Source organism: Protopterus annectens, chromosome 2.part0, assembly GCF_019279795.1.
Source record: "Protopterus annectens isolate FY-2018-M chromosome 2.part0, PAN1.0, whole genome shotgun sequence".
Lineage (NCBI taxonomy): Eukaryota > Metazoa > Chordata > Ceratodontiformes > Protopteridae > Protopterus > Protopterus annectens.
Genome location: NC_056728.1, coordinates 252,437,247 through 252,460,235, shown reverse-complemented (window position 1 = coordinate 252,460,235; position 22,989 = coordinate 252,437,247). Strand labels below are relative to the sequence as shown.

Sequence of the window (22,989 nt, the reverse complement as noted above, 5' to 3'; positions counted from 1 at the left end):
GGAGTTCAGTGCATACTTTCTCTAAGCATTATCACCTTCCTATCTACTCTAAGTCTAGGGCTGGTTTTGCCACAGCTGTTTTGCAAGGCATGTTGTCAGCTCCTACTTCTTTATGATTTGCCAGCCTCCCTTACCTCTGCTTTGGGATTCTACCCAATAGTTAGGACTGCAGCAATGGGAAACGAAGAACATAGTACAGTTTTGTACCTACCATAAATGTAGATGTTCGAGGATTCCATTGCTGCAGTCCAATTTACCCTCCCTCCTTCCCCTCTGTGTTTAGGGGTGGTTGTGTAGGTGAGTTTACATGCTGCTATTTTTGTATATAGTCTTGTATGTATTGTATATATTTTTGGTGCAGGTATTTTGAGCCTTGTCTTTTTAGGGTCTTCTGACATCTGGGGCAAGAAAAGACTGAGGATATGACGTCGGTCATGCGCATTAGTACCCTGACGCTCTGACGTCAGTCTAATGCGCCCTGACCGACGTCAGCCTTATACTCTGGTATTCGGGCCGACTGGATGCGGACTATACCCAATAGTTAGGACTGCAGCAATGGAATCCTCGAACATCTACATTTATGGTAGGTACAAAACTGTACTTTTTGTACCTACCATAAATGTAGATGTGCTAGTGTATACCCTGCTGCAGTCCAGGTTACCCTCCCTCCATCCCCTCTGAACTAGCTGAACTTCTCTCCACCACTCTATTCTATACTACCTCTGTGGTGTATTTGCTTGTGCCTTTGTTTTATTTTCCCATATAGCTATATATATATATATATGTATATATTTTTTTTTTTTTTTTACTATGGGGACCGCCTGACGGCAGGATAACCCAAGTGTGATGACTGCAGCAGGGTATACACTCGGACATCTACATTTATGGTAGGTACAAAACTGTACTTTAGAGCTGACCGGGTGTGGGGATGAAATGACAAGACTGAGCCTGCCCTCCTTTTTCCAGGTTAGTGTTGTAGGACATGTGGCTAGGGTTAGACCATTTGTCTGGTTCTAGTGTAAGCCAGGCTGAGTAAGTCGGTACAAGGGCAGGATCAACCCCAGTAACCATGCTTTATAGCTACTCTCAGCTTATTTCATTCCAGCACATAAGTGGCAGGACCTTAATGTAACAAAGCTAAACCTACTGGGCTGCCGTGGCAGCTTCGAGGCTTGCTTGCCTCCTATGAGACCCATTATCACCATCCTAAGGTAGCGATGAGCCCCCAAACTTCTGAGGTTAAACATCTGGGTGAAGCATTAAATGTGTGCCCACAGATTAGGGGAGATAGTAGTCAGGGAAAATTTATGCTACAGCAGGGGAATCTATAACCCCACCCAGAAGAGAAGAACCAGTAGGTGGGGAAGAGACTCTTAATTAAGAACCTTGTTGTGACAGTCTTGATATGTGAAGGTTTTTACTTCAGAACTTCACAATAATTTATTTACTTGATTTTTTGAGTAGTATAGATAGTTGCTTGTATTAAAAGGTAGTTCATTGTTTGGAAGTATTTGGGCGGCAGCAGTGGTGCAGCAGTTAGCATTGCCACCTCACAGCAAGAGGTTCTCCGGTTCGATCCTCGGCTGGGGTGCCTTCTGTGCGGAGTCTGCATGTCCTCCCTGTGGTCGCATGGGTTTCCTCTGGGTGTTCACTCTAAATTGGCCCTAGGTGTGAGTTTGTGCATGTGTGTGCCTTCTGTGGAAGGTTGGGCGCCAGGCTGGCAACTCGACACTGTAAAACTCCACTGCCAATCATGAGCGGACAGGTGATCCACTGTGGCGACCCCTAACTGGGAAAAAGCCGAAAGAAGAAGATTGTTTGGAAGTATTTGAGGTACGTTGATTTCACTGGAAATTGGGAACAGATCATGCCCACTTTGCTGCAGAGCTGTTCACTGAACATGAAATGCAAAAAAAAATAAAAAATCAGGCCAAATAGTGAACTCAAGTTTATTTTGAATGTTTGCTTCTGTGGCACAGTTCAAGTCCTGTATACAGTTTTAATTTAGTGCTTTTGTTTGTCAAGGCGTGAACCGTGAATGTGTACTGGGATTTTATGAGTAGGTCAAAGGAATGAATACATGCATAGTGATTTCCAGGTAAGAGTTTCTCTTCTGTAGTGCCAAATATTTTGTTTTCATCCTCTATATGTTAATGATTGTCAAAAAAAAGTTTGAGGATGTTTGTAACATTTACAATGTGTTACCAAAGAAAGAATTGCTCACAGATAGATGGTTGATACATTAGTCAAAAGAAAAATGACTAATTTAGTGTTTTTGTGTGTCATATGCCTTTGTTGAGTACTTGTTAATTCAAAATTTGGGAGGTAGGGATTTTAATGTGAAAGAGACATGCAAAGTTTGGTTCATGTAGATCTGTGTTATAATTCAAGTCATGTTAAGTTTGCATTTCTGTCTTTTGTTTCCTCCACCCCTTCTTGTCTTGAGTATAGGAAGACAGTGAGCGGTACTCTCGAAGGGCCAGAAGAAATACTTCGGTTTGTGTTTAATTCGTTTCTGCATGTTCTGCCTCCTTCCTTGTCTGATTGTATGAGTGTTCTGAATCATTTGGCAAAATTGCTTATGTAGTAACACTGACAAACTCTTGGACATACTTCTCATCAGGGAAATCTGTGGTTCTTCCTTTCATAATTCAGATACTAGACTGTGGCAATTAATTTTAAAAAGCGCACCATGCAATGGCATTCGTATCACATCCTTCCCTTTTTTATTTTGTATTTAAAGACTAAAATGCTGTGTGCGAAGTCTGTTTTAGCTTCCTAAATGCTGCCAGCTGTAATCACAGTGGGTACTCTCTATCTTATTATAGTGTGTGACATTGTTGATTCCAGAAGACTTGCTCTTGGTGTAAGTGACTTACTCTGGTCTAAGCCTGTTTTATAGATAGAACTTACACCAGTGTAAATCACTTACACCAAGAACAAATCTTTTGGAATCGGGGCAGGTTTACACCGGAGTTAAGCCATTTACACAAGTCTGTTAAAATTGACCCTAAGTATTGCATAGCTTGATGATGTTATTGTACCCACCATCATTGTAACTTGATGTATCCATCATAACAGTCAACTGATGTTTGTATAGTCAAATTTTGCCTAGCAGTTTTTTTTTTTTTGCCTTTTTTATAAATAAAATGATAAACTAAACTGGAAACAATACTGCTAGTCAGGAAGTCATTGTTTACTTCTGATCTCTGATGTCAATTTTCATTCATTCCTCAACTAATGGGTTTAGACCAAAACCTTTGATCTGACTATGCTGTTACACTACCTCATGGCCTCCAGGAGCTCTTGAGTTCCTTCCCTGCCCATAATGCACCAACCCCTAACATCACCCAGATCTCATTTTCCACTTTCACGTCTTGATGTGGTCACCTTCAGCTCTTGAGCGTAGAGTTGGGAGGTAAGTCTATTTTGATATTCCAAATAAAAAAACTCTTTATTTAAGACTACTTTTTAATCTTCATTTTTTTTGTATTAAGTCCTCTCTGCTGTATTCGTATTTTCATACACCGTTCCTTCCTTACTCCCTTTACATGTTGTGTATATCTGTTTAATTACCATGGTTGATAATTTTTCCCCCTCCTACAATACGCTTCTGTTACTTTTTTTTAACATTGTTGGTATTTAACTTTCTCTTGCTGTTTAAAAAAACTAAATTTGTTTTAGTTTCTCTTTCAGGATGTCCGAGAAAGGTTCTTCAGGATTTATAAAGTGCAATAAGTGTGGTCATATAAAGTTGCCTTATTCCAATGCCCACATTCCTTGGGTCAGTTGTTTGGGTCTGGATCATTTGCAACAGGATTTGTAGTATCTGTCATGGATTCAACCCACGAGCACTAGCTGACAGCAAAAGCAAATTGATTTTGAAAGGCTTGCTGTCAACTTTTTTCTCTGAAGCCATTACTGGGGTTCAATCCCCCAAACACAAAGTCCAAGACCCTACAGAAAGGTTTAAACCTTCTGAGTCTTCAGCTTCTTCTTTCTCAGAACCTAAAAAGAAGAAATTGGATATGAAACTACACAGTCCGACCAAGTCATTCCTGGATCCTACACCCTTGGATCGGAAACCTTTACCAAGGATGACTTCTAGCTTGAATCCAGTTCCATCCAGGGTCCCGCCTTCTTTTTTTTATAGAAGTGCTCCAAATTGCCATTGTGTAGCATCTTCTTATTCCTCCAAGAGTCTCATGGAATCAGATGTGGAGAGGATGAGAAGGAAATTCTCCATGGCACAATTTCAGATTGGAGTTCTTATGGCTCTTACCCCTTCAGGTCAGGAAGTCGGATTTACCACTCCACTCATTATGGCTCCTTCTCTAATGCAATCTGTTGTTTGAGTCATTAGAACCAAGCATTCCTGGTCCATCTGGTTCAGATCTGAAGAAAGCACCTTCTTCTGATCTGAATACTGCTTTGAGTGCACCTGTTTCAACATGCTCAGAACCAGATAGATGACTCTCAGAGCTGAAGCATCCCTATTGCATCCTGGAGGTTGGAGTTGACTATGAGGTTTTCAGAGCAGTCTCTTCCTTTAGGAGCCTTGGCACTGGACAGCTCTGCTGCAACTTCCACCTCAGGTGGGTTGTTCTCAGAGAGGAGGGAGGTGATGGACCAGAAACTTGTTTTCTTGGCTCCATTGTCTTCCTTCTCTCTGGAGCGATCTGCCTTTGAGATTGTGAAGAGAGTGTTCTCTGCTCCAGCAGGTCAGATGGGTCCTTCTTCCTCAAATCCACCCTCTGTGTCTCAGATGACTTTGCACCATGAGCCTTAACATTCTACCTCACAGAGGCAGCCAGCTCAAAGCTTCCAGATTATCCAGCAGGGTATTTGAATATGTTCTGATACTTCACTGGACCACCCACCCGAGGAAGCCCTAGGAAGAGGAAGTGCAAAAGGAACCACTTAGACTCTTCTCAAGAGTCAGTCACAGAGGATACTAATTTCAGTGAAGGAGAGGAGTCTCCAGAATCACTACACTATTACATCTCATTTGGAGACGTTCTTGAGCTCCTTAAGCAGAAGGGTGGCTGGTTTCCCAAGACCCTTCTCCGGAGGAATCAGTATTTCTGGAAACCTTTGGAGCTGGCCTGTCTACCTCCAGGGGTACTCTGCCTGCCAATGAGCATATTGACTTGGTCTTTAGTTGGTCATGGAAGGAACCTGATATGGTTGAGCCAGTCCCCAAGAGGCCAGACCAGATTCTGGCTCCACCAGTAGGCAGGGAATTTTGGGGTAAAGGGGTGCCAGTAGATGCCCTGGTCATGTCGGCAGCTACAAAAAAGGAAATTGCAGAACAGAGTTCCACTGTCCATCCTCATAACAGTGAGTCTAGGGCAATGGACAGACTTGAGAAGCGTGTTTCTTTTAGCGGCTTTTGCATTCAGATCTCTGAACTAACTAGCACATTTTACAAGACTTCAAAGAGATGTGATTAAAGAGATATCAAAATCTCTTTCTGGAACCGAAACTGCTGAGGCTCAAACTTCATTAGTCTCTCAGTTGGCTACCCTACAAGCTATATCTAATTTGTCCATGAGGCTCATCTTGTATGTTTCAGAAGGTGCTTCAAGGACCACAGGTTCAGGCATGTCCATAAGGAAGCTTGTGCCTGGATATACCTATGTGATTTTTGCGGAGCCCTTTAGTTCCTTGTTCATCAGTGCTCCTTTTGACAGTGCCTCTTTGTTTCGCCCCAGAGTGAAGGACACACTCTCCAGGTGTGAGAAAGATGGAAAGACCCTGTCTGCAGTGGGTGTGCATTTTCCAACCCCCCCAAGGATCTTTTCCAGGAATCAATGGGGAGGTCAAAAAATGTTCAGAAAGTCCCAGGGTCCTTTCCAGGACACGTGGAGATAGCTCCTCCAGAGGCAGAGGGGGAGCTATAATGGAAAGCAACGTCCTTGTGGCAGAAGGGGCTCACAAAACCAGGGGTCTAGAGATTCTTTTTCTGATGGACTTTTTCAATGCTCCTGAAAGGAGGCCTGATTGTCCACCTGTGGAGGCATTCAGGGGTTGATTAAGTCTGCATCAGAGGACCTGGCTAGATATAACAAAAGACAGTTTGGTGCAGAGAATTATTTCCAGAGGTTACATAATTCCCTTTTCCCTAACTCCCCCATTATCAAGAAATTTTCCCGATGTTGCACCCAATCAGAGGAAAGCAGCAACACCAGAAAGTCAAAAGCTGCTAAGAAAAAGAGCCCCCTCCCCAAGACATCCCACCAAACCAAATAGCATCCGGAACTTGCTCAAGATTTTTTGTGTGCCAGAAAAAACAACAGGAGATTGGAGACCCATTTTGGATCTCAGTGTAGTGAACAAGTCAGTTTGTCACACAAAGTTCCTGATGGTCACGGTTCAGTCCAGTCTGCCCATTCTGGGCAAGAACAGCTGGATATGTGCAATAGAGCTTCAGGATGTGTACTATCACATAAAGATGAACAGACAATCCAGAAGGTATTTAAGCATTTGGCTGGGAGCCAGTCCTTATCAGTTCAGAGCACTGCCCTTTGTGTACTTACCACAGCTCCCAGGGTGTTTATCAAATGCATGGCAGTTGTAGCAGCTTACTTGAGACTGCAAGGATTCCAGGTGTTTCCATGTCTAGAAGACTGGCTCATTACCACTCCTTCCAGGCATCGACTGATAGAAACACAAGATCAAATAGTACAGTTTTTTTCACGTCTCGGAATAACCGTAAATTACAAGAAATCTCCCTTACAACCAACACTGACATTAGAATTCATAGGAACAACACTCAACACAGTATCTATGGTAGCTTCTCTTCCTCTATCAAGAGTGCAAAATTTAAGATACAGGTCAGGAAAATAATTTGCAGTACCAGAATTTCAGCCTGAATGATTCTGCAAGCCCTGGGGTCAATGTCATTGGCAATAATTTTAGTTGCTTTAGCGAGATTTCAAATGAGAATTCTACAATGGATGCTAGCAACACAGTGGTCAATTATTTTTTAACCAATGTCAGCGAAGATCAGAATAGCTCAGGTATGCAAAAGATACCTTTGCTGGTGGATGCAGTTGCAACAAGTATTACAAGGCCATCCTTTCGTCCTCCCTCAGCCCAAGGCTTTAATGACTATGGATGCGTCCCAGTTTGAGTGGGGTGGTGGTATTTTTGGGGGAAAACCATCCAAGGCACTTAGTCCCCCAAAGAGGCCAACTTGCATATCAATGTTCTGGAGATGACAGCAGTTCTTCTGGCGTTGCATGCATTCCAAGTTTCTCTCCCTCTTGGAACATTTGCCGTCCAGATAGACAGTATGTCAGTAGTTTGATACATCAGCAAGGGGGGGGGACCAGGTCTTACCCCCTATGTCAAGAAGCCCTCAGATTGTGGCAGTGAGTGATATCTTCCAACCACTGTCTAATAGCAGCACACATTCAAGGAAAGTCCAGCGTGATAGCAACTGAGCAGGCCCATCTTTACTACCTCACAAGTGGTCTTGCAACAGCAAAGTGATGGATATGATTTTCAGTTAGTGGGGCTAGCCTTGCTGAGATCTCTTTGCCTCTCCCCTAAACAACAAGTGTAGCAGCTTTTTTGCCCTTATCCCTCCACTGGGAGAATCACCGAGGGATGTTGTACTCCATGATTGGCCCCCGGTCTGCTGTATGCTTATCCTCCCACTCCCCTAATTCCCAAATTCCTGCAGAAAGCAGTCAGGTTGAAGAGCAAAGTCATCCTCATTGCACCTTACTGGCCTTGACAGATTTGGTTTCCCTTTCTTTGGCTTCATCTACTATGTCCACCTTGGATTCTAGATCCAGTTCTAGACCTCTTGTCTTACCTGACAGGCAAGGTTCACCCAGATATCTCAAACCTCAAACTAACAGTATAGTTTCTCCAATTCCTTTAATAGCCAGACAACCAATGCTCTCTTCCCCTGTCTGTTCCATGCTTGTATCTTTCCATAAATCCTCTATTAGGAAACTCTACAGGAGTAAATGGAAAAGACTAATTTGTTCCTTCCTAAGGCGTGTCAGAATCCAACATCAACCAATCCATTAACTTGCCAGTATTCCTTCCGAAATTTGCAAATAAGGGAGAATATATGCTGCACTTGCTTGGATATTCATAGAGAATTACGTCTTTGCCTACACAGAACAAAAGAGATTAGAAAAACAGATAAACTATTTCCTTTGCTCATACTAAATTGGGTGAATCATTTACAAAGGTAACTCTAGCTAGATGGCTGACAGACTGCATTTCCTTTATCTATAACAAATGGAATCTCCCCTTATCAAAGCCTCTCACAACCAGATCTATGTCAGCTTCATCTGTTTTCCATTCTAGAGCTTTTATAGATGTGTGTATGTATGTATGGCTGCAATCTGGTCAAATCCTCGCACACTGCAGAGTAGATCTGGTCTCGAGGGGAAGAGCAGCGTTTGTCTCAACCATAGTCAGAAATATCCTTCCTTAGAGTCCACCCAGGATTTTAGGTAGCTGAGGACTCTGTCCCATTAGTTGAGAAATGAATGAAAGTTGACAACATCAGATAAATAAGTTATGTACATGCTCACCATAACGTTACATCTGTGTTGTCCATTTTCATTCTTCCTCAACTCCCCACCCACCAACCCCCACCTTTTTTAATGACTGACTTCTGGAGGAATGAGAGACTTCCAGGACATCAGAGTCCTTTGTATTGATCTCCAATTATAGCATATCAATCTTCCTGTCTAGCAGTGAACAAGATCTGGGGTCTATAACAACAAATCAAATGGTAAAAAGATTGAATGGCTGTAAGAATGAAAATGCCATTCATAGAAATCCGTTTTCTGAGATCATGGTGCAGTGAAAATTGGAAAATTTGCCCTTTCCTCACTGTAGAGTGATCTTGGAGTTGGTATATATATTTAGTGGGGGGTGTGGGGGGCACAGCCCCCCACAAAATGAATTTCTATGAACAGCATTTTTGTTCTTACAGCTGTTCGATCTTTTTACTGTTTGATCCGTTGTCATAGAACCCAAGATCTGAGGCATGTTAGGAGTTGTTGCATTATGGGTAGGGAAGAATCTTGAGAGTTTTTGCAGGCCATGAGCTAGTGTAACGGCAGAGTCAGATCCAAAGTTTAGATCCAAACCCATTAGTTGAGGAAGAATTAAAATGGACAACACAGATGGAACGTCATGGTGAGTACATAACTTCTTTTTTCTTGTTTAAGAGTAGAAGTCCTTTGATAGCAAAGTTGATCACTTAAAGTTTTGTACTTTGACAGTCATTTATGTTCTAAAAGTTGTAGCATTGTGACAAACTCTGGTAAACCTCTGCATATCCATATTAATAACGTGAAATTCCTGACTGGTCGCTGACTAAACGCAGCTGTAATAATGTGTCTGATATGAAAAATGCACTGTTGGTTGGAGTTGTGTGGAAAGTTTAGCTTCTTGATCATATAATTGGTTCACATGGTGTGTGTGAAGGGTAGGAATCTTCCCCTTCCTTTAGTCTTATTTTGAGGTGAATAATTGCAGCATGCAACACAGGATCATCTGTCCACTTTGTCTTCTGGTCACATTTCACAGTGTCTGCACTGTAATCTACCCTGTTTTATCTTTAGTCATATGGGAAATGGTTACATACTATACAAAAAAAAAATCGTTGCTGAATCCAATGTTTTTGGAATAAACCAAAGTGTCCACATAGTGATTTGTCATCAAATCAGTTTATTCAAAATCCATAAGTTAAGGGCTTTTGTCCCTAATATCTTTGGACTTCATTAGAATGCAGTTTTCCATTCCAGTGTTGTCTTTGTTCTTAGAATACTTTCTGCTACTCTATGAATATTCTGTATGGTCGTTGCCCTTCTCCTTAAGAACATGCATCCAAAATCCTACACTCTCTCTGTTTCTCAATCTCCCCCCATTTCATTATCATCCCTTTCTCTTTCAATTTATAACCTTCTGCTTGCGTTACATACAAGACCCTTAACTACATAGCTTTTCAGTATTCCTTCAAATGAGGCAGTCCTAATCCACCTTGTTCTATGTGGATGCTCAACTTATCCCACTTAATTCTTGCCTTTTCCAAATAAAGTCCTTCAAGTCATTATCATACACAACCTCTCCACTGGTTGGTAAAAATATACCTGACCTCTATACGAAACTAAAGGGACTAAAAACATTTTGACTGCTTGTGTTTTGCTTTCCATAGCCATAATCAGGAGCATTCAGTTTCTCAGGTTTTGTATTATTTTTTGTTTAGTCTTCTCCCACATGCGCTAAGCTGCCATATCAGAAACCCTTTTAACCCATGCACCTATTTTTTATCTTATAACTCTGTAAATATGGGTATTACTTGAACCAATTCATGTCTGGATATAGAGTTTACCACTGTAGCCTTTGTTTTATCTTCCATAATTTTATGTTCTGAAGACTTGAAACTGTCTCAAAATGTTCTACAACACCTACATGTTCTTTTCTGCAAATAAAACTAACTTTTCTTGATTACCATACTGTTTATATCCTTTAATTTATCAGTCCCTTAATTTCTTTGCCAGTGGCTCAAAATATAAAGCAAATACCAAAGTGGAAAGTGGGTACTGTGGCGGTGGTGCTGCGGTAGCGTTGTCCCCTCACAGCAAGACGTTGCCCTATTCGATACTCAGCTAAAGCATCTTCTGTGTGGAGACATGCGTGAATGGGCGTACCTTCATTGAAGGTTGTGTCAGGGCTGGCAACTCGGCACGTAAAAATCTTCTGCCAATCATTGGTGGACCGGAGTTCCGCTGTGGCGACCCCTAACCGGGAAAAGCTGAAAGGCACAACAACCACCAAAGTGGAAAGTGGACACACTTGCTTTGTTGTTCCAGTCAAATATCTTGCTGGAGAGGGAACTCTCCTACCTTAATTCTTGCCTCTAACCCGTCATATAGCCCCCTAATTAACCTTATTCTGTCAGAGATTGCAATTTGCTCTGCTCATAAAATCTAAACTGACTGTTGGACACCTTCTTTGCATCAAGACCCAATAATAATATTTCCTTGCATTCTGCTTCCCTCTAGTTCATCACTGTTCTATTAATGTTGTCAGATATTTGCTTCCTTGCCGTAAAATCACATTGATCTATATCCATATCTCCAGTTTTAGCAACATCATCTTAGCTAATTTAGATAAAAATGCTTTATAATCAATTTAAAGTTGAAATGAGTCTCTGTGAAACCGGGTCTGATGGATCTTTACCTTTGAGTAGTACAACCACCACAGCTTTCTTACAAAATGACGGCACTTTCCCATATTTTAAAACACTGTTAAATCAATTATTCCAGGTCATTATCACTTCCTTCCCTCTCATCTCCCAAACTTCTGTGAAGCATTTGTTCCTGGAGACTTCCTTGTTTTTAACTCTCTTTCTATCTTAGCTATTCGTTGTTGAGCGTTAGCTTCCTCTAACTTTGACAGAGTTATAATTTCCATAAATATTTCCAATTGTGCCTTTTCTTGGTTTCCTTATTCCTCTGCTCTGTACATATTTTCATTACATTTCTGAAATATCTTTAATACCTTTATAGGATCTCTGGCTATTTTTCTTATCATAGTCTCCCTATGTTTGTCGACAACCTTTTCTACTTTGCTTAAGTCATTGTGCTAAAAGTTTTTTTTAAACACTTTTATTAACCACCTTACGTAAGTAATTACAAACAAACCTTCTTGAGAATTTACATTGCAAAATTTCAAATGTTGACAACAGAGAAAAAAAGACACTTCAGAACTTTTTACAGCAAGTGCATCCAAAAACACAACCATGCTGTGTGAATAAGAAGACCCCCCCCAAGCATAAGAAAGATTAACCATTCAGGTTGCCATTGCAGTAGTGAATTCTCCTACTAGGTTGCTTCTGAGCCATTCATTAAAAAGGAGTAAAATGTTCTCTCTCTAGCTAACCTGCTGCTAATGTCACCTTTATGAGTGAAAGCAAGTGAGAAGCAAAAGCGAGAGACTGTCAGTGAAGTGATTCCCAGAAGATGTTAGTCCGTTTAGTACTCACTCCCCCTCCTCCATAGAAGTGCTAAAAGTTTTAGTGCTGTAGAGTTAAAAAAAAAAAAATAATAAAAAAAAAATAAAAAAGTAGTTGCTTAAGAACAGTCTTTTAAAACTCAAGTTTGTTATTAAGACTCATTTAGCACTCTTAACTTGTCCTCCTTGTTCTCAGAGATTCCCCTTATCCTGAAATAAGTTAACCTTTGTCAACCTCTTAATTCCTGTTACTACTTTTCCATACAATTCTATTTTATTTATGCTCTATTTTTAAACAACATTTTCATTTTATCCCACTCACTAGCTGTCTATTCTGAAGATATTTTTGTCTTCCCCAATAAGATCTCAAATCATTTTCACTACTCATTCCTTAACTTCCTATATTTAGCATATTGGAAGGAAAGTGCCAGTGTCTCATTTTTAAGTTATTATCCTGCATCCTTATCTTAACTACTTCTGATCAAGCCCAGATAAGTTATTAGATGTGTGTCAAGGCCTGCAATTTAATACGTATGTTCTAGTGAAATATAATTTCTATTCAGTCTAGCCTAATTATTGTACCGTGGAGAATATGTAAATTCTGCCACATCTTCCATGCTAAATATTCTTATATATTTATTGAGATGTCTACCCTCTTTTGTTATATTTCCCTTCTGAGGCCCCTGACATCACAACTATTGCAAATCAAATTCCAGTCCCCTCATTATTAATACTTTAAATTAGAATATAGACACATACATGCCACCATAATCATCCCGTCAGTAACTGCTAACTACCAAAACTCTGCTGTTATTGTCTTTTTCCCTCTCTTGCCGCTGTTGGACCCCTGTGGCAATCTGTATTATTACTCCCCTTTTCCTTTGTCCCTGATATTCTGCTGAATATCTACCCTGAAATATTTTTTTGTCAAATTCACATACTTATCTCTAAATGTGACTTCTGCAAAGTTACTATTTATACCTTTATATTTCTTAACATAATTCAACACCATTTGCTTTTGGTCTGTACGTGTAAGGCCATTTACATTTCATGGTGATGTAAATGAGTAGTCATTGCGATAGAAACCTATTACTCCCACCTTTGACAGTTCTTTTAAATATGTATGTCAAACTGTTACTTAAATGTAAACACTCATGTTAGGCAGGCTGATCTCGTGTGTGTTTGCTTATTCTCTTCATTTACCATATACCATATTTTTCAAGACTTTTTGCTTCAATGAAAACAACCAAAGAAAAAGTAGATTTTCAGAACCCCGCCTTCTTTAACTTATAAGAAACCCACACAACTATGCATATTTTCAAAAAATAATTTCTTTAAATTTCTAAACACTAATCACATGATCTGTTAGCTATCTCACAAACCCACTAATATACCTCTTCAAATGTTCGATGTTCAACGTCTGCTAATGCATGAGTATCTTTTATATTGTAAAGGTTCCCTCTTGTTTTGTATAAATGTAATCTGATTAGCAAATGCATGTGTAATTGTTAATGTATTTTATTTAATTTCTGTTCAGGTATATATTACTGAAACTCTGTTTAAAAATGTTTATATGTTGGAGCTTTTCTCCCCAGGCCTCTGACGTAAAGGATTCTTTTTGCCTAAATCTATTCATTTAAACCTGGTAAACTAAAGCAAAATAAATAAAATAAATACAACTAAAATAAACTTTACCCCTACAAATAGGAGCAGTTGCCTGCAGTTGATGGCTGCATCCACAGGCATTACCTATTATGCCTCTAGTATCTGTTGACTGTTAGAATCTCCACATGTTCTAACTCAAAACTTTCAAACCGCTGTTTTTGTTCATCTGTTATGCTGTACTAATGTAGACCTACAGTTTGCTACCTTCATATAAATGTATATAATTTTTGCTTTGCTTTAGCAGTGTAGATAAGAGAGTCAGTGTATACCGATGTTCATCGTGTTACACTGCTGCAGTCATTACACTTGGGTTATCCTGCCGTCAGGCGGTTCCCCAATCGGCCTGAGTTCCAAAGTCTTGGTCCGGCGTCGGTTGCTGTCGCTTCCTCCCTGACGTCAGTGCGACAGGGGTATATAAATGCAGCCGACTCCATTTTCTTCAGTCTTTCTTGCCGTGTAGTGCCCGAAGCAAAAGCAGTTCGCAAGTGCCGGTCGGCCGACTCCTGAGATTTTCATTTCAGAATCCAGAACCAAAGTCTTCTACAAAGCTAAGCACCCCATTGGGGAAACTTTTTCTTGCCTCAGACTGATGTCAGTAAAAGTTAATAACTGTATTTCTTGTGGGAAGCAAATACCTCATAAGGATTTCCATTCTTATTGTATTCCATGCCTAGGCCCAGACCACAACGTCACTGGTTGTCAGTTTTATGCTAGGTTTAGCAAGCGCACTATTAAACATCGGTTTGATTTTGCCCGACATTACTTTGGCAGAAAATTTAATTACACGATGCCTTCGGAACTTCCGACTACCGCAATTCATAAAAAGCACAAAGACAGGCATCTGAGGCCCAAAACTGACGACGAAGCCTCTTCAAGGCCAGTCGCCGGTTCTCCGGTTTTCGTCGAGGCGCCTTCGCAGCCCCTGACAACCGCTTCTGCAGAACCACAGACAGCCACCGACTCCTTAGCGGAGATGGCTGGGCCATCGGACTCCCAAGTTTTACGGACTACCGATACCGACCCTGTAGAGGGATCCGGAGTACATGAGCCACCCGCAGCTTCAGAGGGTGTCTTCAGACCTAGTCAGCTTAGCATTAAACCCTCTTTTAAGTTTGAACCACCTCTTAAAACAAAAAAAAAAAAACCACAGCCTTCAGGACAGGCCTCCATGCCTAAGAAACAAATGTTCAAAATGGCCGAAGACCTAATCTCTCTGATCAGGGGGTCCCATCTCCCTCCTGATAAAAGGCCCAGACAGGATGTGGATTATGACTCCTCCGACCAGGTGTCCATTTCCTCTGATTCTTCCTCAGACCTAGGTTATTCTTTATCCCATTATGAGGATTGTGTTGCTGAGGACTCCATTCCGTCAGCCTCTCCACCAGAGGATTACTCTCTTGGGGAAATTTTACACACCATGAGGGAGCATTTCCATTGGGAAGGCCAGGATTATTCAGAATCCAAGAAAAGGCTCAAAGAATTTCTACTTTTGCCTCAGCACAGACCCCTTGCTATTCCGCCAGTGTTAGATTGTGGATGATGTGTATACTGAATCCAGCTTAAGTCCTGATTCCTTACCTCCACCTCCAGCTCCAGTTAAACCAGACAGGTATTACAGAGTCCCTGACTCACACAATTTTCTGTATAAAAGCCCAGTGGCAGACCCAGAAACTATTTCTCAGGGACCCAAAGGGGTTAAGGCCTCATTAGCAAAGAATCCAGTTCCCTCTGGCAGAGACTCCAGAGCATTAGAGAGATGGGGAAAGAAAGTATATACATCTGCAACTTTAGCAATGAGAGCTTTAATTTGCCAATTTCACATGTTAAAATATCAGCAATTTCTGATGTCTCAGTTGAAACAAAAAATGCTTTCAGCTACAGATCCTCCTAATTTTAAGGAAATGCAGGATTTATTGCATGTGGCTGAACAAGTGGGAAAGCATACTTTGCAATGTGGTTTCGATTCCTTAGAGGCCTCCTGTAGAGCAGCAGTTACAGGCTCTGTCATTAGAAGACATGAATGGTTAAAGGAACATACATTACCAGATCATGTTAAAGCAAAACTACTGGATGCACCTTTGCAGCATGATGTCTTATTTGGAGTTAAGGCAGAAGAGGTACTAAAGAAAATGGAGGATAAAGAAAAATCTATTCCAACAGTGAAGGATTTCTTACAGGTACAGCCTCCTCGATTTAGCAGAAACTGGCCAACAAAGAATTGGTCCTTTCCAATTACAGACAGACCTCAAAGGGGCAAATACAGATGTCCAAGAGGTAGAGGACAGCCACAAGGTCCTTACAGGCCTCGACAATGGGGTGCACCAGGCCAGAAAGAAGGGGAAGACAGACAACAACCTTACAAAAAACAGTCTCAATGACTTCCGACTACAGCTGCCAAACTTTTCTCTCTTGGCAGCCCTATTGGGAGGAAAACTGGCTTTTTTCTATCACAATTGGCATATGATCACCAAAGACAAATGGGTTCTCAATATCGTTTCACAGGGTTACAGGTTCCACTTTCACACTCTGCCAAGGTTAAAAGGAATGCCAAATTTGCCACCAAATCAATTGGCAGAGGCTCAAAAACAAATTACAGCACTCATGACCATGGGAGCTATTCAAAAGGTACCTTCACAGGAACAAGGACAAGGATTTTACTCAAGACTCTTTCTGGTACCCAGAAAAGACAAAGCCTGGAGGCCGATTCTGGATCTTTCATCTCTAAACACTTACCTGGATGTTCCGAAATTCAAAATGTAGACATTACAGCAGCTTCTTTCCATGCTGGGCAAGCAAGCTTGGTTCGTGACCTTGGACCTCAAGGAGGCATACCTGCATGTCCCTATCAGACAAAACTGCAGGAGATACCTCAGATTCATAGCTGGTCCAATGCATTACCAATTCTCTGCACTGCCCTTTGGCTTATCTACTGCGCCCAGGGTCTTCACAAAGTGCCTGGCACCAGTAATTGCATTTTGCAGACAAAGAGGAATACAAATTTACCCATACCTGGACGACTGCCTAATCAAGCAGAGTGCAAAGACATTCTCCTAAAGCATCTGGCATTTGTAAAAAAGTTATTAAGTTGCCTGGGGTACACGGTAAACAAAAAGAAATTAAAACTAGTGCCCTCACAAGAGATAATATTCCTGGGTGCCAGCTTGAACACAACGGCCCAGATGGCTTATCTCACGCCAGACAAGCAAGGACAATTGACTCAATACTTTGAATTGATGGCAACAATGACCCGACTCCCTGCAAGAAAAATTCTGCAGACCTTGGGCTACATGGCATCTTGCATACTACTAATTCCATATGCCAGACTGCATATGAGGAAACTACAGTGGTACCTAAAGAGTGTATGGTCTCAACACCGTCAAAGTTTGGAAACAGTTATACCACTAATACCTTGCCTTCAGAAGGAGTTTCGATGGTGGGCTCAAGCTTGTCACCTCAACAAGGGACAACCTTTTACTCAACCCACAGCAAACACTGACAACAGATGCATCGGATTACGCCTGGGGAGCACACATGGCAGGAAAATGCATGCAGGGCAAGTGGCCTATAGAACAAAGGCATTTTCACATCAACCAAAAAGAGATGTTAGCTGTACAAAATGCCCTTATAGCTTTCAAGGACCTGCTGCATCCAGGACAACTGCTACTAAAGACAGACAACACCACAGTCATGTGGTACATAAACAAGGGGGCACCCATTCATACCCCCTCTGCAGACAAGCAATGACCTTGTGGAACGCAGCCATAAACTATCAAGTTCATCTACAAGCACAATTCCTGCTAGGAGAAAAAAACACACTGGCAGACGACTTAAGCAGAAATGTCATGGATCCCCACGAATGGGAATTGAATCCACAAATATTCAGAATGATAACACAGAAATGGTGGAGCCCAGACATAGATCTGTTTGCATCCCCAAGGAATTGCCAGCTACAGAAATTCTGCACAAGGAGTTACCATCCACAAGCATGGAAAGTGGATGCCCTCTCATTCAGCTGGAAAAACCTAACAGTTTATGCTTTCACACCACTGCCTCTTCTTCCAAAGGTACTCATAAAAGCCAGGCAAGAGGAGCCAAAAATGATCCTGACTGCACCAGACTGGCCACGCCAGCACTGGTACCCAATCTTAAAAAACTTGACACAAGAACCACCCTGGATTTTGCCTCAAATACCACATCTACTCTCTCAGCACAACAATCAGATACTCCACAGTCAGCTAAGGACCTTAAACCTTGCTGCATGGAAGATACCTTAGCCAAGCAAGCACTGCCTCTCTCCAAAGCTGTTATGGATGTCATCCTGGAGGCCAGAAGGCCTAGTACCAGGAAAGCGTATTCAGATAAATGGAAGAGATTCTGTGCCTGGAATCAGGCTCACAGCCTTGACCCTCTTGTGCCAAACATTCCTCAGATACTACAATATTTGACTGAGATGCTAGAAAAAGGCCTCTCCTTTTCATCCATCAAGATCCATGCCTCTGCCATCTCTGTTCATTATAACACGCATCCGCCAGTTTTCTCACATCCTTTGCTAAAACAGTACCTCAGAGGGGCAAAAAACATAAGACCGCCCTATAGAGCACCTGCTCCAACTTGGGACCTCAACTTTGTTTTGGAAAACTTAACTTTACCTCCCTTTGAGCCAGCTAGCACAGCAGAATTAAAATATATCTCTTGGAAAACTACTCTGCTCCTGGCAATAACATCAACACGAAGAGTTTCAGAGTTACAGGCACAAATGTCAGTGGAACCTTTCCTCATTTTCCACCAGGACAGGGTGTCCTTAAGTACTAACCCTACTTTTATGCCTAAGGTGGTTTCAAGTGCGTCCCTAAACCAAACTATTCACTTGCCAACTTTTTATCCAAAACCACAGCATAAAGGGGGAGAGACTACTGCATTCATTGGACATTCACAGGCAGTTATGCTACTACTTGGACAAAACCAAAGCTTTCAGAAAATCTGAGCAATTATTGGTAGCATATGCTGCAGGAACACAGGGAAAAGCCAATTCAAAACAGACTATTTCCAAATGGATAGGACATTGCATACATTTCTGCTACACGCACCATGGAAAACCAGTGCCTACCAGCATTAGATCACACTCCACAAGGGCAACAGCCACTTCAATGACTTACCTCAGAGGAGTACCTACCAAGAATATTTTGGAAGCAGCAACATGGAGCTCTGTGCATACCTTCACCAAGCATTACCATCTGCCTCTATACTCCAAATCCAGAGCTGGCTTCACCTCTGCAGTACTGCAGGGCCTTATAGCCACCCCTAATGCAATTTAGGACCAGCCACTCTACCTCAGCTTTGGGATTCAACCCAAGTGTAATGACTGCAACAGTGTAACACGATGAACATAGTACAGTTTTGTACCTACCATAAATGTAGATGTTCGAGTGTTCACACTGCTGCAGTCCAGGTTACCCACGCTCCTACCCCATTTTTTTGTTGTAACGTACCTAGGTCTTCTACCCTTTACTACCTATGGGGAGTATTTGCTGGTACCTGAAAGTTATTGTTTGCTTTTCTTATTCATGTTTTACTAGCAATGTGAATTGCCTACCTATTTGGGGGCACCTGACATCTGAGGCAAGAAAAACTGAAGAAAATTGCGTCGGCTGCATCTTGTATACCCCCTGTCTCACTGACGTCAGGGAGGAGGCGACAGCAACCGACGCCGGACCAAGACTTTGGAACTCAGGCCGACTGGGGAACCGCCTGATAGCAGGATAACCCAAGTGTAATGACTGCAGCAGTGTGAACACTCGAACATCTACATTTATGGTGGGTACAAAACTGTAATTTTTCTTGTATGCCACTGTTCACAGGTCTTTGCACCCACCCAGTTATCAAATAGTGAGTAAGTAAATAAACGTTGGTTCTGCAGGAAGAAAGTGTAAAAAAAAAAAAAAAAAACTGGAAGAATGTTGTTAAACCGGTGGAAGAACTGTAAAGCATAAACCACACATTTGCTGTTGTCCTTTTCATTTATTCCTGAACTAATAGGTATCGGAGCCAACTCAGAGATTTCTACCAGATCCTCAGATCCAAAACTGTTGAGCTCCTCCCTTTAGACATAATGCCCTGCCTTTCTAACATACCTCAGATCTTGTTTGCTGCCTTTCAGTTTCAGATGCGGATCTATTCACTCTCAAGCTTTTGTGAGTTTTTCTTGTAGAATAGCGAGTGTAACTTAAAATTTTCACTACCTACTTTATTTCCATTCTCTCGCCTACCTCCCTTGTTTGTTAGTTTTTTTGTGTTTTTTTTTCTGTACGGTTCTTATTATTTCTCTATAGAACCATTGGTGGTCCATTGCTATTTAACATTTCTATATTTTAAACCTTTCTCTTTGGAGTAATTCTTACACTACCGTTATTGATGATTGTTTTTCCTTCCTTTTTCTTCTCTTAAAAAAAAAAAAAAAAAACAGTATTTTTTTGTAGTTTAATCCCTGATTTAGCTTAGGACAGTATGGCTGACAAGCTTATTAGTTTTAAAAAAATGCATCACCTGTGGACATAAAATCCCAAACTTGGATGCCACCAGGGAATGTGTATATTGTTTGGGAGCCACACATTTGGATGTGGATTGCTCTATTTGCTTTAGATTCAATTCTAGGTCTCTCACTGACGGGGGAAACAAGGTGGTATTGAAGGGCCTTCTTCCTTCTACTACTAGTACTTCTGCTTTGATAGCTGCTGCTCAAATCCCCTCTAAGAAATTGGATAAGGGTAATCCAGACTTGGCTCCCAAAGCTAAAGAATTTCATAAGATTTCACTAGATCGTACATCCTCTTTGACTCCTCCTTTGGAGCCACTATATAAAATATCAGAAAAATTAGATCTGACCACCTCGGATCAGACTGCTTCAAAATCAGAATCACCCAAGATCCAATCACCTCCCATCCTACTCAATCCGGTCACTTCTCTGCTCCCTGCTCCCTTCATGGAGGGGATCCCTCTGCAGACATTCAAGACCTCCGTCCTCCACATCTTCTGTTAGGTCTTCAGAAGTTTATCTGAGGCTGACATGAATAGGATGATGAAAAAATTCCTCAGAGCTCAGATCCAGGTAAAGTTACTCCCAGCTTCAGGTCCCATCATATCTGTGAGATGACCTGTGTCTACTTCCCCCTTGGTCTTCTTCTCTGAACCAACCAGCTGTTTTGAAGCCATTGGATCTGAGACCCCCTAGGGGTGTCCTCATTGGATCCAAAGATAGTCTGCTCTTAGACTCTTGCAGATTCTCTGAGTCACCTGGCCCCAAGCCTTTTGGAGCTGGAGGACTCTTGGAACTGAAACATCAGCCCCAAATCCCGGGAGGCTAGGGTCGTTTGTGAATCTGTCAGAGCAATCTCTGTCCGTCAAGAATTTGGCACTGGAGAGCTCGGGTCTGACTCCTTCCTTGGGTGGAGTGCTTGTGGGGTTGCAGGAGCTTGACAGTTCAGGGAAATATTGGCCCTGTTACCATCCACTTCAGTTTTCCCCAGGCAGCCTGGCTTTGAGTTTGTGGAGAGGACCTTTTCTTTAGCTAGAAAAAGGACATTCCCCCTCAGGTCAGACAACTGTACTGCTTTTGTTTTTTGTTTTTTTTTGCTGTGAGCCTCATTCATCCATTCCACCGGGGCAGACAGACAAGTCAAGTCTCCAGTTGGTCACTCAGGACACTTTCATCTTTTCCGATACTTCCCTAGACCATCCCATTGAGGAGTTCCCTCTGAAGAGAACATGTAAAAGGCGATGCCTAAATTCCCCTCGGGAATCTGTCATGGAGGACACTGATTTCAGTGAAGGGTAGGGATTGCCCAGATCTCCACTTGAAGATGTCTCATTTGGAGACATTCTAGAATTTTTAAAACCGAAAGATGGTTGGTCTTTAGATGCCCCTTCCCAGGGGGAATCAGTGTTCATAGAGACTTTCCCATCTGACCCATCTACTTCTTGTGTGACTTCCCTGGCTGACAAACTCATAGATCTCATTTCTCAATCGGCGCAGAAGGGACCAAACACTGTTGAGCCAATCCCTAAACGTCCAGACAAAATTTTAGCTCCTCTGAAGGACAGGGGGTTCCAGTTGATGCCATGGTTGTGGCAGCCAAAAAGAGCTTATGGAACAGAGTCCTTCTGTCCATCCCCCCCTAAAAGGAAGTCCAGGGCCTTGGACAGATTTGGTAAGTGTGTATACATTTCAGTGACCTTTGCTTTGTGGTCACTGAATTACCTGGAAAGTTTTACAAGATTAGAGAGAAAGCTGACTAAACTTTCTAAATCTCTTTTTGGGTCCATGTTGGTCAAGGACCAAAATAGTCTCCTTACAACTGGTCACCCTCCAGTCAATTTCTACTGTATCCATGATGCTGATCTCCCACACAGAGGAAGGTACCTCATTGGTGGCGAGTTCAAGCATAACCATTAGGAGACGTTCCTGGATGCAAATTTGGGATTTTGCAGAGCCCTTTATCTTCATTCATCAGTGTTCCTTTTGAGAGATCTTCCTTATTTGGTCCCAGAATAAAGAGTATGCTGTTCAGATGTGAGCAAGTGGGAAAGACTCTGTCTGCCATATGCATACATTTTTCTACCCCTCAAAGACCCTTCTCCAGGAATCAACAGGGAGGTAGAAAAATGTGGTTACATAACTCCCAGGATCCTTTCAAGACTCATGAGGGGATAGTTCTCTCAGGGGCTCCTGAAAGGAGACCTGACTGCTATCCTCTGGAAGCAGTTGGGGGGGGGGGGTGTCTCTGCACCAAAGAGCCTGGCTATCCATAACAAAAGATTCCTTGATGCAGAGACTTGTATGCAGAGATTATAACATACCATCTTCCCATATTCCCATACAAGAATCAGATGTTCCACCCAGTGAAAGGGACGAAACAGCAGAATTAGAAATAGAAAAGCTGCTAGAAAGAGTCATACAGAAGGTCCTCTCAGACCAGAGAGGATCTGGGACCTATTAAAAATTCCTCTTAGTGCCAAATGTTGGAGGTGTGATGGGGAAGAAAAGGGTAATTGGGAATGTATTTTCTGGGAGTGCAGTGAGTTGGTGGACTTTGGGGTTTCCCTGCAGGATGGACTGTTGAAGATGCTGGGTGCAGATTGCAGATGTAGATTAGTGTGATGAGGGCGATGATTTTTTCTAAGCTGTGATACAGAATCGGAATTGCCTAGACATGGTAAGGCTTGTGTGTGTCTAATTGTGGTGACTGACAAAAAAGCAATTACTAGAAAATGGAAATCAAAATCTAAACCAACTGTATTAGAAGTAGTGAGTATAGTAACAGAGATAAAACA

The 22,989-nt window shown here is 41.9% G+C and overlaps 1 protein-coding gene across 1 annotated transcript in view; it reads left to right on the top strand.

The window, feature by feature from the left end:
• The window catches only part of LOC122792731 (cingulin-like), a 1,533,502-nt gene that overhangs the window by 576,082 nt on the left and 934,431 nt on the right, over nt 1–22,989 (top strand). Inside the window, exon 5 of the mRNA XM_044060313.1 lies at nt 2,452–2,496. Within this exon, the coding sequence (XP_043916248.1) occupies nt 2,452–2,496 (45 nt within the window). The remainder of the gene's footprint in view (nt 1–2,451; nt 2,497–22,989) is intronic.